This window comes from Coregonus clupeaformis, chromosome 27, assembly GCF_020615455.1.
Source record: "Coregonus clupeaformis isolate EN_2021a chromosome 27, ASM2061545v1, whole genome shotgun sequence".
Lineage (NCBI taxonomy): Eukaryota > Metazoa > Chordata > Actinopteri > Salmoniformes > Salmonidae > Coregonus > Coregonus clupeaformis.
The window spans coordinates 23,697,080-23,712,071 of record NC_059218.1 but is presented as its reverse complement, the minus strand read 5'-3'; the positions used below and the strand labels follow the sequence as shown (position 1 = coordinate 23,712,071).

The 14,992-nt window shown below is 43.0% G+C and overlaps 1 protein-coding gene across 1 annotated transcript; it reads right to left on the bottom strand.

The window, feature by feature from the left end:
* Positions 1–652: 652 nt before the first annotated feature.
* Positions 653–14,746, bottom strand: LOC121542207 (transmembrane channel-like protein 2-A). Its single transcript, XM_041851681.1, has 19 exons — positions 14,707–14,746; positions 12,255–12,687; positions 11,847–11,999; positions 11,505–11,595; positions 11,323–11,404; positions 11,040–11,146; positions 10,844–10,942; positions 10,468–10,610; positions 9,848–9,995; positions 9,458–9,646; positions 9,032–9,211; positions 8,554–8,712; positions 8,316–8,444; positions 8,113–8,180; positions 7,767–8,006; positions 7,460–7,585; positions 2,413–2,491; positions 1,893–2,019; positions 653–1,082 (listed from the first exon to the last, which is right to left on the bottom strand). Exons 1-19 carry the CDS (start codon positions 14,744–14,746, stop codon positions 847–849), a joined length of 2,829 nt encoding a protein of 942 aa, XP_041707615.1. The 3' UTR covers positions 653–846.
* Positions 14,747–14,992: the final 246 nt, after the last annotated feature.

The window sequence follows — 14,992 nt, the reverse complement described above, 5'->3', positions numbered from 1 at the left end:
CAAAAAGTTCTACAGCTGCACCATCGAGAGCATCCTGACTGGTTGCATCACCGCCTGGTATGGCAACTGCTCGGCATCTGACCGTAAGGCGCTACAGAGGGTTGTGCGTACGGCCCAGTACATCATTGGGGCCAAGCTTCCTGCCATCCAGGACCTAAATACTAGGTGGTGTCAGAGAAAAGCCCAAAAAATTGTCAAAGACTCCAGTCACCCAAGTCATAGACTGTTCTCTCTGCTACCGCATGGCAAGCGATACAGGCGCGCCAAGTCTCGGACCAAAAGGCTCCTTAAAAGCTTCTACCTCCAAGCCATAAGACCGCTGAACAATTAATCAAATGGCCACCCGGACTATTTATATTGCCCCCCCATTTGTTTTTACACTGCTGCTACCCACTGTCTATTATCTATGTATAGTCACTTTACCCCTACCTACATGTACAAATTACCTCAACAAACCTGTACCCCCGCACATTGACCCTGTATATAACCTCGTTATTGTTATTTTATTGTGTTACCTTTTATTTATTTTTACTTTAGTTTATTTGATAAATATTTTCTTAACTCTTTCTTGAACTGCATTGTTGGTTAAGGGTTTGTAAGTAAGCATTTCACGGTAAGGTCTACACCTGTTGTATTCGGCGCATGTGACAAATAAAGTTTGATTTGATTTGTCCTTTATATTTTGTACACTCAGTTTACAGTCCCCAACCTACTCCAACCTACTTCTTAGGCAATTAGTAGCTAAAATCCAACACTTTCTTGTACAATTCAATACATTTGCAAATTCTTTAGTTAAACATTTGTTAGATTTCTAAAAAATCTTGACTCTTCTTTTTCTTCTGGGAGCTAGGGTCTTGGAGGTGGCTGTCCTCTCCCCCGTCCTCGCCCTGGTCCCCCTCCTGGCCCCTGCTGACCATTTCCAGGCAGAGGTCCAGGCCCCCGGGGACCCGGTGGGCGGGTCACTGCGCCTCGAGTGTTGGGATTTGGTGATGACAGGGACACGTCTTTCTGCAGGTTCACGTCCTTGCCTGCAGTTCCTGGCCTCACCTTTGTAGACTTTCCACCTTGGTCTGCTTTATTGTCTGGTCAGGGAAGACATAGGGGGAGTGCATTGTCTCAAAGTCTAAACAAGTACAACCATCTCTTTGCTCATGCAACCTGGACTCAGGGGTAGATGTAACATAGTAAATCCGGGACACTCCAATTAGTATGATATCTTATGTTTGCATGGTATGTATTCATTTGTGGATGTCCATCATCCATTTCGTATGATATGTAACAAATTCCAACTTGCAATTCGTACAATATGTTACGAATTTGCTAAACTTATGATATGTTACGAATTCCAATTTGTTGTGGCTAACATTAGCTAGGTGGCTAGGTGGCTAACGCTAATGTTGGCTAGGTGGCTAGCGTTAGCTAGGGGTTAGGGGTTATGGTAAGGGTTAAGGTTAAGGTTAGGAGTTAGGTTAAAGCTAATGTTAGGTTAAAGGGTTAAGGTTAGGGAAATGGTTAGCTAACCTGCTAAGTTGTTGCAAAGTTGCTAATTAGCTAAAATGCTAATGTTGTACTTGATGAGATTCGAACGCGGAACCTTTGGGTTGCTAGACGTTTGCATTATACACCTACCCATCCACCCCAACCAACCACCTGATTTTTGTTTTTGCCTTAAGTAACCTTCTGTTTTATGTAACATTCCAAATGTAACATATCATACTAATTTGAGTGTCCCGGAGTTACGTTTACTATGTTACGTCTAGTCTATGAGACCAGGCTGGCTCATGATATCATTGATTTCAGACAAATTTAACATCAGGTCAAACAAGATCACCTGTGTTCCACTATTGGAGCTAAGGTTTCATACACATTTGAAGTGAAGGTATGATGCTCACCTGCACCTGTCTCTGGTGGGGGAGCTGGGGGCAAGAGAGAGCGGTTGGGGAGCAGGTCCTCCAGGTCCTTCATGACCTGGTCTGTGCTTTCAGTGTTGTTCCTCCTGTTCTTCTCCTCATCTCTGGCCTAAAGATAGAGAGAGAATGTGTGTGTGTGTGTGTGTGTGAGTGAGTGAGTGAGTGAGAGAGCCAGAGAGAGAGAGAGAGAGAGAGAGAGAGAGTGTGTGTGTGTGTGTGTGAGTGAGTGAGTGAGTGAGTGAGTGAGTGAGAGATAGATAGATAGATAGATAGATAGATAGATAGATAGATAGATAGATAGATAGATAGATAGATAGATAGATAGATAGATAGATAGATAGATAGATAGATAGATAGATAGATAGATAGATAGATACATGTAGATAGATAGATGACAGCGAGCGAGAGCAAGTGAGTATTATTTAAATAATTAAGACCTATAAATTAACCACATAAAATTTTTACCTGAGACTGAATTAATTTGAAAAACACTCAGACTCACCATCTGCATCTTCTTCTTCAGCTCTGCGTTAGCATGTTGATACGCCTCAGACACCGAGTTCAGATAGTAGATAGCCAGTCTGTGGGGAAGTACATACAGTGGGCTCCAATATTACCGGCACCCCTGACTGGCAATGCACAAATAATACTTTAATAAATATAAACAATATAATTATAGAGATAAACTCAAAATACCAACATGTGAGAAATACTGTACTATATTAATGTTCCAAAAGGACCCACCAAAATCATTTATTGATTTAATTAAAAATCAATGTCCACCAAATCAAGGTTTCACAATTAATGGCACCCTTAAAGATTATTGTAAATAACATCTACCAAAATTAAACCAGGAATTAAATTCCACTTATTTAAGTTGATCTAAGTCTTAAGGAACCATATTGAGCCATTACATCACTTCCTGTTTCACTAGGGTATAAAAATGAGGTAACACGCATGCAATATCCCTTTGTCATCCAACACCATGAAGAAAACAAAAGCACTGGCAGTTCAAAAGAGACAGATGGTTGTAGACCTTCATAAATATGGTAATGGCTACAAGAAGATCCACAAACGATTGAATTTACCACTGAGCACTGTCAGGGCAATTATAAAAAAAATAAAAAGATATGGAACAGTTGAAAACCTCACAGGTAGAGGACGCAAATGCATTTTGCCCCCCAGGATAGGGAGGAGGATGGTGAGAGAAGCAACAAAATCCACAAGAATCACTGTGAAAGAATTGCAGGCCTTGGTGGCGTCTTGGGGTCACCAGGTTTCAAAAAGCACCATCAGACGCCACCTCCACAACCACAGGCTCTTTGGAAGGGTTGTCAGAAGAAAGCCCTTTCTGACTCCAAGACACAGATTGCAAGCGCTTGGAGTTTGCCAAACGTCATTTAAATTATGACTGGAAGAAGGTGCTCTGGTCAGATGAGACCAAAATTGAACGTTTTGGTCAGATACAGCATCAGCATGTTTGGCGTCGAAACAGAGATGCATACAAGGAGAGGCACCTCATACCCACGGTGAAATATGGTGGTGGGTTAGTGATGTTTTGGGGCTGTTTTAATTCCAGAGGTCCAGGGGCACTGGTTAAGATTGATGGCATAATGAATTCCACCAAGTATCAGGGAATTTTGGCTGACAATCTGGTTGCCTCTGCCAGAAGGCTGGGACTTGGCCATAGCTGGACTTTCCAACAAGACAATGACCCAAAACATACCTCAAGATCCACACAGAAATGGTTCTGTGACAACAAAATCAATGTTCTGCCTTGGCCATCTCAGTCGCCGGACCTCAATCCAATCGAAAATCTGTGGACTGAGTTGAAAAGGGCAGTTGATAAGCGCAAACCCAAGAATGTGAAGGATCTTGAAAGGATCTGCATAGAGGAATGGTCCAAAATCCCTCCAAATGTGTTCCTTAACCTCGTCAAACATTACAGGAAAAGACTCCATGCTGTTAACCTTGCCAGAGGTGGTTACACTAAGTACTAAATGAGGAGTGCCAATAATTATGAAACGTTGATTTTGGTGACATTTATTTGGTATTAAATAATTGTATGATTTTGGTTGGTTCCATTGAAAATTATTTCTCACGTTGGTATTTTGAGTTTATCTCTATAATTATATTGTTTATAATTTTTAAAGTATTGTTTGTGCATTGCCAGTCAGGGGTGCCAGTAATTTTGGAGCCCACTGTATTAAGAGCTTTAGCATCCATCTGTTTACACAGATATACACTGTAGACATGCAGTATCCTAATATACAGTCGTGGTCAAAAGTTTTGAGAATGACACAAATACTAATTTTCACAAAGTCTGCTGCCTCAGTTTTGATGATGGTAATTTGCATATACTCCAGAATGTCATGAAGAGTGATCAGATGAATTGCAGTTAATTGCAAAGTCCCTCTTTGCCATGAAAATGAACTTAATCCCCCAAAAACATTTCCACTGCATTTCAGCCCTGCCACAAAAGCACCAGCTGCCATCATGTCAGTGATTCTCTCGTTAACACAGGTGAGAGTGTTGACGAGGACAAGGCTGGAGATCACTCTGTCATGCTGATTGAGTTAGAATAACAGACTGGAAGCTTTAAAAGGAGGGTGGTGCTTGAAATCATTGTTCTTCCTCTGTTAACCATGGTTACCTGCAAGGAAACACGTGCCGTCATCATTGCTTTGCACAAAAAGGGTTCACAGGCAAGGATATTGCTGCTAGTAAGATTGCACCTAAATCAACCATTTATCGGATCATCAAGAGGAGAGAGGTTCAATTGTTGTGAAGAAGGCGTCAGGGCGCCCAAGAAAGTCCAGCAAGCGCCAGGACCGTCTCCTAAAGTTGATTCAGCTGCGTGATCGGGGCACCACCAGTGCAGAGCTTGCTCAGGAATGGCAACAGGCAAGTGTGAGTGCATCTGCACGCACAGTGAGGTGAAGAATTTTGGAGGATGGCCTGGTGTCAAGAAGGGCAGCAAAGAAGCCACTTATCTCCAGGAAAAACATCAGGGACAGACTGATATTCTGCAAAAGGTACAGGGATTGGACTGCTGAGGACTGGGGTAAAGTCATTTTCTCTGATGAATCCCCTTTCCGATTGTTTGGGGCATCCGGAAAACACCTTGTCCGGAGAAGACAAGGAGAGCGCTACCATCAGTCCTGTGTCATGCCAACAGTAAAGCATCCTGAGACCATTCATGTGTGGGGTTGCTTCTCAGCCAAGGGAGTGGGCTCACTCACAATTTTGCCTAAGAACACAGCCATGAATAAAGAATGGTACCAACACATCCTCCGAGAGCAACTTCTCCCAACCATCCAAGAACAGTTTGGTGATGACCAATGCCTTTTCCAGCTTGATGGAGCACCTTGCCATAAGGCAAAAGTGATAACTAAGTGGCTCGGGGAACAAAACATTGACATTTTGGGTCCATGGCCAGGAAACTCCCCAGACCTTAATCCCATTGAGAACTTGTGGTCGATCCTCAAGAGGCGGGTGGACAAACAAAAACCCACAAATTCTGACAAACTCCAAGCATTGATTATGCAAGAATGGGCTGCCATCAGTCAGGATGTGGCCCAGAAGTTAATTAAAAGTTAAAGTCCCCTGTAGCTCAGTTGGTAGAGCATGGCGCTTGCAACGCCAGGGTTGTGGGTTCGTTTCCCATAGGGGGTCAGTATGAAAATGTATGCACTCACTAACTGTAAGTCGCTCTGGATAAGAGTGTCTGCTAAATGACTAAAATGTAATGCCAGGGCGGATTGCAGAGGTCTTGAAAAAGAAGGGTCAACACTGCAAATATTGACTCTTTGCATAAACTTAATGTAATTGTCAATAAAAGCCTTTGACACTTATGGAATGCTTGTAATTATACTTCAGTATACCATAGTAACATCTGACAAAAATATCTCACAACCCTGAAGCAGCGAACTTTGTGAAGACCAAAACTTTTGACCACGACTGTACAGTACCAGTCAAAAGTTTGAACACACCTACTCATTCCAGGGTTTTTCTTTATTTGTACTATTTTCTACATTGTAGAATAACAGTGAAGACATCAAAACTATGAAATAGCACATATGGAATCATGTAGTAACCAACATTCTGTTAAACAAATCAAAATGTATTTTATATTTGAGATTGTTCAAAGTAGCCACCCTTTGCCTTGATGACAGCTTTGCACACTCTTGGCATTATCTCAACCAGCTTCATGAGGTAGCCACCTGGAATGCATTTCAATTAACAGGTGTGCCTTGTTAAAAGTTAATTTGTGGAATTTCTTTCCTTCTTAATGCGTTTGAGTCAATCAGTTGTGTTGTGACAAGGTAGGGGTGGTATACAGAAGATAGCCCTATTTGGTAAAAGACCAAGTCCATATTATGGCAAGAACAGCTCAAATAAGCAAAGAGAAACAACAGTCCATCATTACTTTAAGACATGAAGGTCAGTCAATACAGAACATTTCAAGAACTTTTAAAGTTTATTCAAGAGCAGTCGCAAAAAACATGAAGTGCTATGATGAAACTGGCTCTCATGAGGACCGCCACAGGAAAGGAAGACCCAGAGTTACCTATGCTGCAGAGTATACGTTCATTAGAGTTCCCAGCCTCAGAAATTGCAGCCCAAATAAATGCTTCACAGAGTTCAAGTAACAGACACATCTGAACATCAACTGTTCAGAGGAGACTGTGTGAATCAGGCCTTCATGGTTGAATTGCTGCAAAGAAACCACTACTAAAGGACACTAATAAGAAGAAGAGACTTGCTTGGGCCAAGAAACACGAGCAATGGACATTAGACCGGTGGACATCTGTCCTTTGGTCTGATGAGTCCAAATTTGAGATTTTTGGTTCCAACCGCTGTGTCTTTGTGAGACGCAGAGTAGGTGAACGGATGATCTCCGCATGTGTGATGGTGTGGGGGTGCTTTGCTGGTGACACTGTCTGTGATTTATTTAGAATTCAAGGCACACTTAACCAGCATGGCTACCACAGCATTCTGCAGCGATACGCCATCCCATCTGGTTTGCGCTTAGTGGGACTATCATTTGTTTTTCAACAGGACAAGGACCCAACACACCTCCAGGCTGTGTAAGGGCTATTTGACCAAGAAGGAGAGTGATAGAGTGCTGCATCAGATGACATGGCCTCCACAATCACCCGACCTCAACCCAATTGAGATGGACCGTAGAGTGAAGGAAAAGCAGCCAACAAGTGCTCAGCATATGTGGGAACTCCTTCAAGAATGTTGGAAAAGCATTCCTCATGAAGCTGGTTGAGAGAATGCCAAGAGTGTGCAAAGCTGTCATCAAGGCAAAGGGTAGCTACTTTGAAGAATCTAAAATCTAAAATATATTTTGATTTGTTTAACACTTTTTTGGTTACTACATGATTCCATATGTGTTATTTCGTGGTTTTGATGTCTTCACTATTATTCTACAATGTAGAAAATAGTAAAAATAAAGAAAACCTTTGACCGGTACTGTATATATATAAATGTGTGTGTGTGTGTGTGTGTGACTGTATGTGTAGTTATATACTTCTACTCACACCATCAGTAGCACAGCTGGTATGATGAGGCCAGGGTTGGCTGCATAGCCCATCAGTGTTCCCAGAAAGGCAGGCAGGTCCAGGTCTATCGTCTCCATGATGACATCAAACATCTTGGCCTTCCCACTGTGGAGATCAAAGATTGTGTGAGACTGTATTTGTGATTTTGTTTTTTGTGAGTATGTAGCTACAGGTATGTGTCCTTACATATTGTATATTGTTTGTCTGTGTTTATGTATAGAGGTGTGAGTGCATTTGCAGGGGTGTGTCCTACAGAACAGTAAACATGCCTGTGTGTATGTGCTACCTGAATGGCCCACAGTCAAAGGAGGGTGGCAAGGTCATGATGGTGTAGACCACAGGCAGTAGACTGAGGAAGAGGATGAGGAGGAGGAGGCCCATGTAGAAGTTGTTGGATTTGGAGGCTTTGAAGACCCTCTCATGGGGCACGTTAGTGGCCATTACGGCCCAGCACTGGTAATACATGGAGGAGAGGAGACGCAGGACGTTTATCCCTACCAGCCCTGGAGCATAGAACGCACCCATCCTGAAACACGCACACACACACGCACACACACAGGGTCAGTGAAGGGAATATGGAATATACTGTATGAGTTCTATAGTTTTGCAACCAGAATATAAATATCTCTTACCAGATCATTCCTTGGTTGAAGACCAGACCAAGAACGTTGCCACTGATGTCAAATTCTCCATATGATGGCTACAGAGGGAGATAAAATCCATATCACAAACAGTGGTTCAAACTTCTGCCTGGCAACAAAAATGTAGACCACTAGAATATCCCCACCAATAGACAAAATAAGACATTTGTAACAATGACAAGTGGAGCACGTACATATGTGGCTTCGAGGTCCCAGCACCAGCAGTAGTTGAGGAACCTGACAATGACAGCCCGCGCAAAGTCACCAATCAGGATGGTCAGGTAGGTCACCTGGATGTCTGACACGGTCAGCTTCACAAACTCCTGTCACATGATGAACATCACACACAGGGCTTTACAAAGGTACAGTACATACAACAGAAACAATGACCATATCACACCAGAGATGAGGATATCAGTAAGGTTCCGTTACTATGCCGACGGCGGTCTCCCAGCATGGCCCCCTGATGACATCAGAGGGGTCCATGGGGGGCGGGGTGACGTCCGTGTCATTGTTGTGGAGGGTGAAGTTAGCGTAGTATTCCTTCAGGGCCCAGATGGACGCATTCCTAATGGACACCTCCTCATCAAGCTGAGTGGAAGGAAGGAAGCCATTGAATCACAGGTCATCCATTACAACGCACTACCCATTCATCCCAATGAAAATGCATCTCTCTGAGGAACATCATTCCTAAGAGTATGAAATCAATCCCTCACTACAGGATGCACTGTGTTGATTACATAATATGTAACTCCACCATCCCAGTATGAAACCTTATCCTTCTCTTTGACGCTTTCATATTATCCCAAAAATGATCCTGTAATCCCGCTCTCAATGTAGATTTAAGATTAACAAGAAAGTGCTAATGTCTGGTAGTGGCCTGAAGTAGTGTGAGGCAGCCTTACAGTACCTTGTTGTTGACCTCATCAAACAGGGCAAACAGGAAAGTGTAGAGGTTTCCCAAAAAGAGGGCAAAGATGCGCCCTAGCTGCCATTTGAGGGCGATCCGGGGGTGGTACTCCTCCAGCTCCGCGATGGTCTCAAACAGGGGAGGACACACCAGGCCCAACAGGGACATGATGAGCTCCAACTACACAGTGGGACCATGGGAGGAATCATACCATCTCTCCACTACACCACCACTTTACACAACACCGTATGATCAAACATAGTTCAGTGATATAATAGAGAGGGACGTTTGTTTAGTTATTAATGAATGAGATAAAGAAGGCTACACTATTATGAGATAATATTACCATCATTTATTCCAAATAGAAACTGATTCCATTGGTTTCAAAGGATGTACTTAGCATCAACACCATTCTCCAAGCATTACCTCGTTTTTCTCGTACCAGCTCAGGTCGTTCCTGTTGGCAAACTCCTGGGACCTCTTCACCACGAAGAAGATGAGGTAGCCACTTCCTCCCAGGCAGCAGATGATCATGAAGTTGGCCAGCACACGCAGGAACCTCCTCAGGTGGATGTTCTCATCCTTTTGGTTCTCCTGCTCATCCACGATGGACTCCTGCACTCAGACAGACAGACAGACAGAAAGACAGTTAGCTTATGGGCCACTAACATGTTTCAGAAGTGATGTGTAGTTGGTGGGAAATAACATGTCATTATATTGGATTGAATACAGTAAAGAATACTCAGAAGAACATAATTCAAAAGATCAGACGTTGTGATGAAGTTGTGAAAATAGTACACGGGTCTCCATGGTTACCTTGAAGCTGGTGGTGATGGAAGCGTACTTGTTGTCAGCCGTCTCGGCGTTGCCGATGAGGTAATCCCAGCTGGTGAACATCTTCCAGGCAAAGGTGAACTCCCCGTCATCTCCGTCCCCTCCCCCCACATCAGCATTCTTAGCCATTCTATCAAAACATATAGGAATGACAGTGGGGAAAGGCCGTTATCCATTTTCAGATCAAACACCATGAAAAACTAAATTATTTATATCTATTTGTTTATTTGGATCCCCATGAGCTTTTGCAGAAAAAAAAGGGTTTTCTAATGATCAATTAGCCTTTTAAAATGATAAACTTGGATTAGCAAACACAACGTGCCATTGGAACACAGGACTGATGGTTGCTGATAATGGACCTCTGTACGCTTATGTAGATATTGCATAGAAAATCAGCCGTTTCCAGCTACAATAGCCATTTACAACATTAACAATGTCTACACTGTATTTCTGATCAATTTGATGTTATTTTAATGGAGATTTTTTTTTTTGCTTTTCTTTTGAAAACAAGGACATTTCTAAGTGACCCCAAACTTTTGAACGGTAGTGTATGTGTGACATCTGATCATATTTTATAGGTGGGGGATTGGGTGGTGACTCACGTTCGTATCACCACCATCAGGCTGTAGCCAAAAGTCCCCACTCCTACCATGAGGTAAGACAGCGGGAGGCGGAACTTCAGCAGCCCAATGGTCCTCTGGTTGTTGTAGTAACCATAGAAGAGGACTGAGTATTTGCAATACCCCTGAGAGAGAAAGAAGTGATCACAAGTGATGAACTGTGCTCTTATAGTGTACCGATAAACTGTGTCTTCTGATCTTCACAGGTGTCTCCAGACCCATGCTGATAATTTAAGTAGCACAATATGAAATATCATCACATTATATGAGCCTGAAATCTTTGATATGGTAATATTTGATAGGCTTTCATGCAGAGTAAATAGAGCGTAGCCTATTTCGACTGCATTGTTTAACCCACGTTGAAGTCCATGAGGACAGAGTAGTCTTGAGCAGTAGGCTGCTCAGCTCTGGGCACTGTCTTTCTGGGAATGGATCCATACGGAAGTCCCATCAGAACCTGGAGCCATAACACATTTCAATAATTATTGATAGACTACTAGAGTATACATTAGAGTTGTATCTATGTGTTAAAACTCTTTGTGAGGCGGTTTTACCTCTGGGATCACAACCAGTCCGAAGGTTAAGCCAAAGAGGACCATGTTCATGCCATACATCCAGCGCAGGAAGATGAAGTAGGAAGCAACAGAGGACCCAAAGTGACCTGAGGGGAGAGAAGTGACATATAGGGTTTCTTCACTAGGTGGTAGTGCTCAGCTGTCATTCAACTGGCCTTTGTCAATCAGCTCAGTATATTACTGTATCTTGTGTTGTGACCTGTGTTCTGGAATATTTTCAGTATATTGCTGTTTCTAAAGTGTGGAGTAGCAGGTAACTCACTTTCAACCTCTTTTATCTTTCGTTCCCATGGTATGCAAGTCGTTTTGAAATTTTCAAAATCTCTTTGGAATTTGATCCATTTCTGGTGAAAAAGAAAGACAATCAATATTATATCCTCATATTTTGACATCCACAAAAAGCTAAGTGGCAGGAAAGCATACATTGTGCTCATGGTTCCATACCTTCATCATCATGACTTTATAGGCATAAAACTTCCTGCCTTTTCCTTTTCCCAGAGCCCCTTCAAATTTATCTACAAATTCTTGGCATTCTCTGAGAACAAATCATAAGGTTAACAACAGAACAGCTACAGTCAAGCTCAAATAAATGGATAAAATTAACTAAAATATGAAATATATACTGACAGGTGGTGTAGTAAATACTTTAAAATGGGGTAAAAAAAACACAGCTATGATCAATGAATACAGCAAATTATTATCTGAAAGTGTCTCAACTTCATCCTGACAGCATATGTCATTTGTCCAGTAGCCTATGCAAGTGCAATCAGTCAACACGTTCATTACTTCAGATATACCAGCCTCCTCTTCATTCGCCAGGGCTTGTTCCTCATAATAGCTATGACCTTCTTCTTCTCCTCCACCTCCTCCTTCAGTCGTTCCATCTCTCCCTCCGACATGGACTCCTCCTCTGAGTCTGCGTTAGAGTCTGTGTCTGAGCTGTGAGATAGATAGAGGAAGGGAGACAAGAGGGGAACAGAGAGAGCGGAAGACAGATCGTTAGGAGAGAGCGATCGAAGGGAAAGAGAGGTCAGTGATTGAGAGAGACAGAGAGTTAGAAAGGATGTCCTTCTATTTCTCTTGATGCAAGGGTAGCAAATATTGTTTAATACAGTTAAATAACGTATTTGGCCCATTATTTAGATTCCTGTGCTGTTTAGTACTACGCTTGGGCCCTGATTTCCACCAAGATACCTGCTCTCTTTCTTCTTTTTCTTCTTCTTGTCCTTCTCGTCTTCCTTCTCCTTTCCTTTGCCCTTCCCCTTGGCGTCTCCTTTCTTCTTATTATCTTTGGTCTCCTCTTCTTTCCCCTTCTTTCCTGCGGCTCCCTTCTTGTTTCTTTTGTTCCCCTTCTCCTCCTCACTGTCCTCCTCACTGTCCTGGGCCTTTCCTCCTTTCTTTTTGTTTGCTGCTCCTCCTCGTCTCCTCTTGGGGGCGTCATCCTCACTTTCATCGTCGATGTCACGTGACTTGGAAGCTTTCTTCTTATTGGCTCCTCTGCGGGTTCTGGGGGCCTCCTCTTCCTCCTCGTCCTCATCATCTTCATCGGCTGGCTTTTTGCCCCTGCCGCGGGCTCCTCCTCTGCCAGCTGCCGGTCTTCTGTTCCCTCTCCTTCGACTGGTGTCATCTGTATACAGTGAGGGAAAAAAGTATTTGATCCCCTGTTGATTTTGTACGTTTGCCCACTGACAAAGACATGATCAGTCCATAATTTTAATGGTAGGTTTATTTGAACAGTGAGAGACAGAATAACAACAAAAATATCCAGAAAAACGCATGTCAAAAATGTTATAAATTGATTTGCATTTTAATTAGGGAAATAAGTATTTGACCCCTCTGCAAAACATGACTTAGTACTTGATGGCAAAACCCTTGTTGGCAATCACAGAGGTCAGACGTTTCTTGTAGTTGGCCACCAGGTTTGCACACATCTCAGGAGGGATTTTGTTCCACTCCTCTTTGCAGATCTTCTCCAAGTCATTAAGGTTTCGAGGCTGACGTTTGGCAACTCGAACCTTCAGTTCCCTCCACAGATTTTCTATGGGATTAAGGTCTGGATCCTGGCTAGGCCACTCCAGGACCTTAATGTGCTTCTTCTTGAGCCACTCCTTTGTTGCCATGCTGGAATACCCATCCACGACCCATTTTCAATGCACTGGCTGAGGGAAGGAGGTTCTCACCCATGATTTGACAGTACATGGCCCCGTCCATCGTCCCTCTGATGCGATGAAGTTGTGCTGTCCCCTTAGCAGAAAAACACCCCCAAAGCATAATGTTTCCACCTCCATGTTTGACGGTGGGGATGGTGTTCTTGGGGTCATAGGCAGCATTCCTCCTCCTCCAAACAAGGCGAGTTGAGTTGATGCCAAAGAGCTCGATTTTGGTCTCATCTGACCACAACACTTTCACCCAGTTCTCCTCTGAATCATTCAGATGTTCATTGGCAAACTTCAGACGGGCCTGTATATGTGCTTTCTTGAGCAGGGGGACCTTTGCTGGCGCTGCAGGATTTCAGTGCTTCACGCCGTAGTGTGTTACCAATTGTTTTCTTGGTGACTATGGTCCCAGCTGCCTTGAGATCATTGACAAGATCCTCCCGTGTAGTTCTGGGCTGATTCCTCACCGTTCTCATGATCATTGCAACACCACAAGGTGAGATCTTGCATGGAGCCCCAGGCCGAGGGAGATTGACAGTACTTTTGTGTTTCTTCCATTTGCGAATAATCGCACCAACTGTTGTCACCTTCTCACCAAGCTGCTTGGCGATGGTCTTGTAGCCCATTCCAGCCTTGTGTAGGTCTACAATCTTGTCCCTAACATCCTTGGAGAGCTCTTTGGTCTTGGCCATGGTGGAAAGTTTGGAATCTGATTGATTGATTGCTTCTGTGGACAGGTGTCTTTTATACAGGTAACAAGCTGAGATTAGGAGCACTCCCTTTAAGAGTGTGCTCTTAATCTCAGCTCATTACCTGTATAAAAGACACCTGGGAGCCAGAAATCTTTCTGATTGAGAGGGGGTCAAATACTTATTTCCCTCATTAAAATGCAAATCAATTTAGAAATTTTTTGAAATGCGTTTTTCTGGATTTTGTTGTTGTTATTCTGTCTCTCACTGTTCAAATAAACCTACCATTAAAATTATAGACTGACCATTTCTTTGTCAGTGGGCAAACGTATAAAATCAGCAGGGGATCAAATACTTTTTTCCCTCACTGTAGATACACACACACACACAAATGTATGCGCGAGAACACACATACACACACACAACAGCTCAACACATGCAAAGATATACACGTTTAGTACAATGTAAAAAAAACACACTAATACAGTTAGAGCTGAAGCTTTTTAAATATCAGGTCAATTCTAACAACCAGTGTCTGTAGTTGTCTGCCTTATTCACAGAGAAAGACACAACTATCTCTGTGTTATACTTACCCTCACTGTCACTCACATCCCCATCGATTTCGATTCCAACTGAATGAACGCAAACAAATAAATGTCCACTACTCATTCAAACATCTCTAAAATGGCCCAGCATGAATCTATAAAGGAATTTTGCATTTGCATCTCATATTAGTCTTTATATCACCTCAAAGCCAGAGCATAAAAACATTTACAACTGAGATTCTGAATCTCAACTCACCATCCTCAATCTTCGCCGCCACATCACTCTTCCTAGGCATGGTGGTTGGCGTGAGGTATTCTCTGAAGGTACTGGGACTTTAACTCTCTCTTCTTCCCTGACTGTGCTCTGTAACTCTGGACTGAATGCACCTACCCCTGCTCAGGTACTCAGAGCCAGAGCTCAACCGGGACCTGTACCTCGCTCCAGTAACTAACTCCCCATCACTATGACAACTACAGCATGTGACCTGCCTCCATAGGTGTTATAACCGAGACAAATTAGTTTGTCTCGGTTATAACACTGC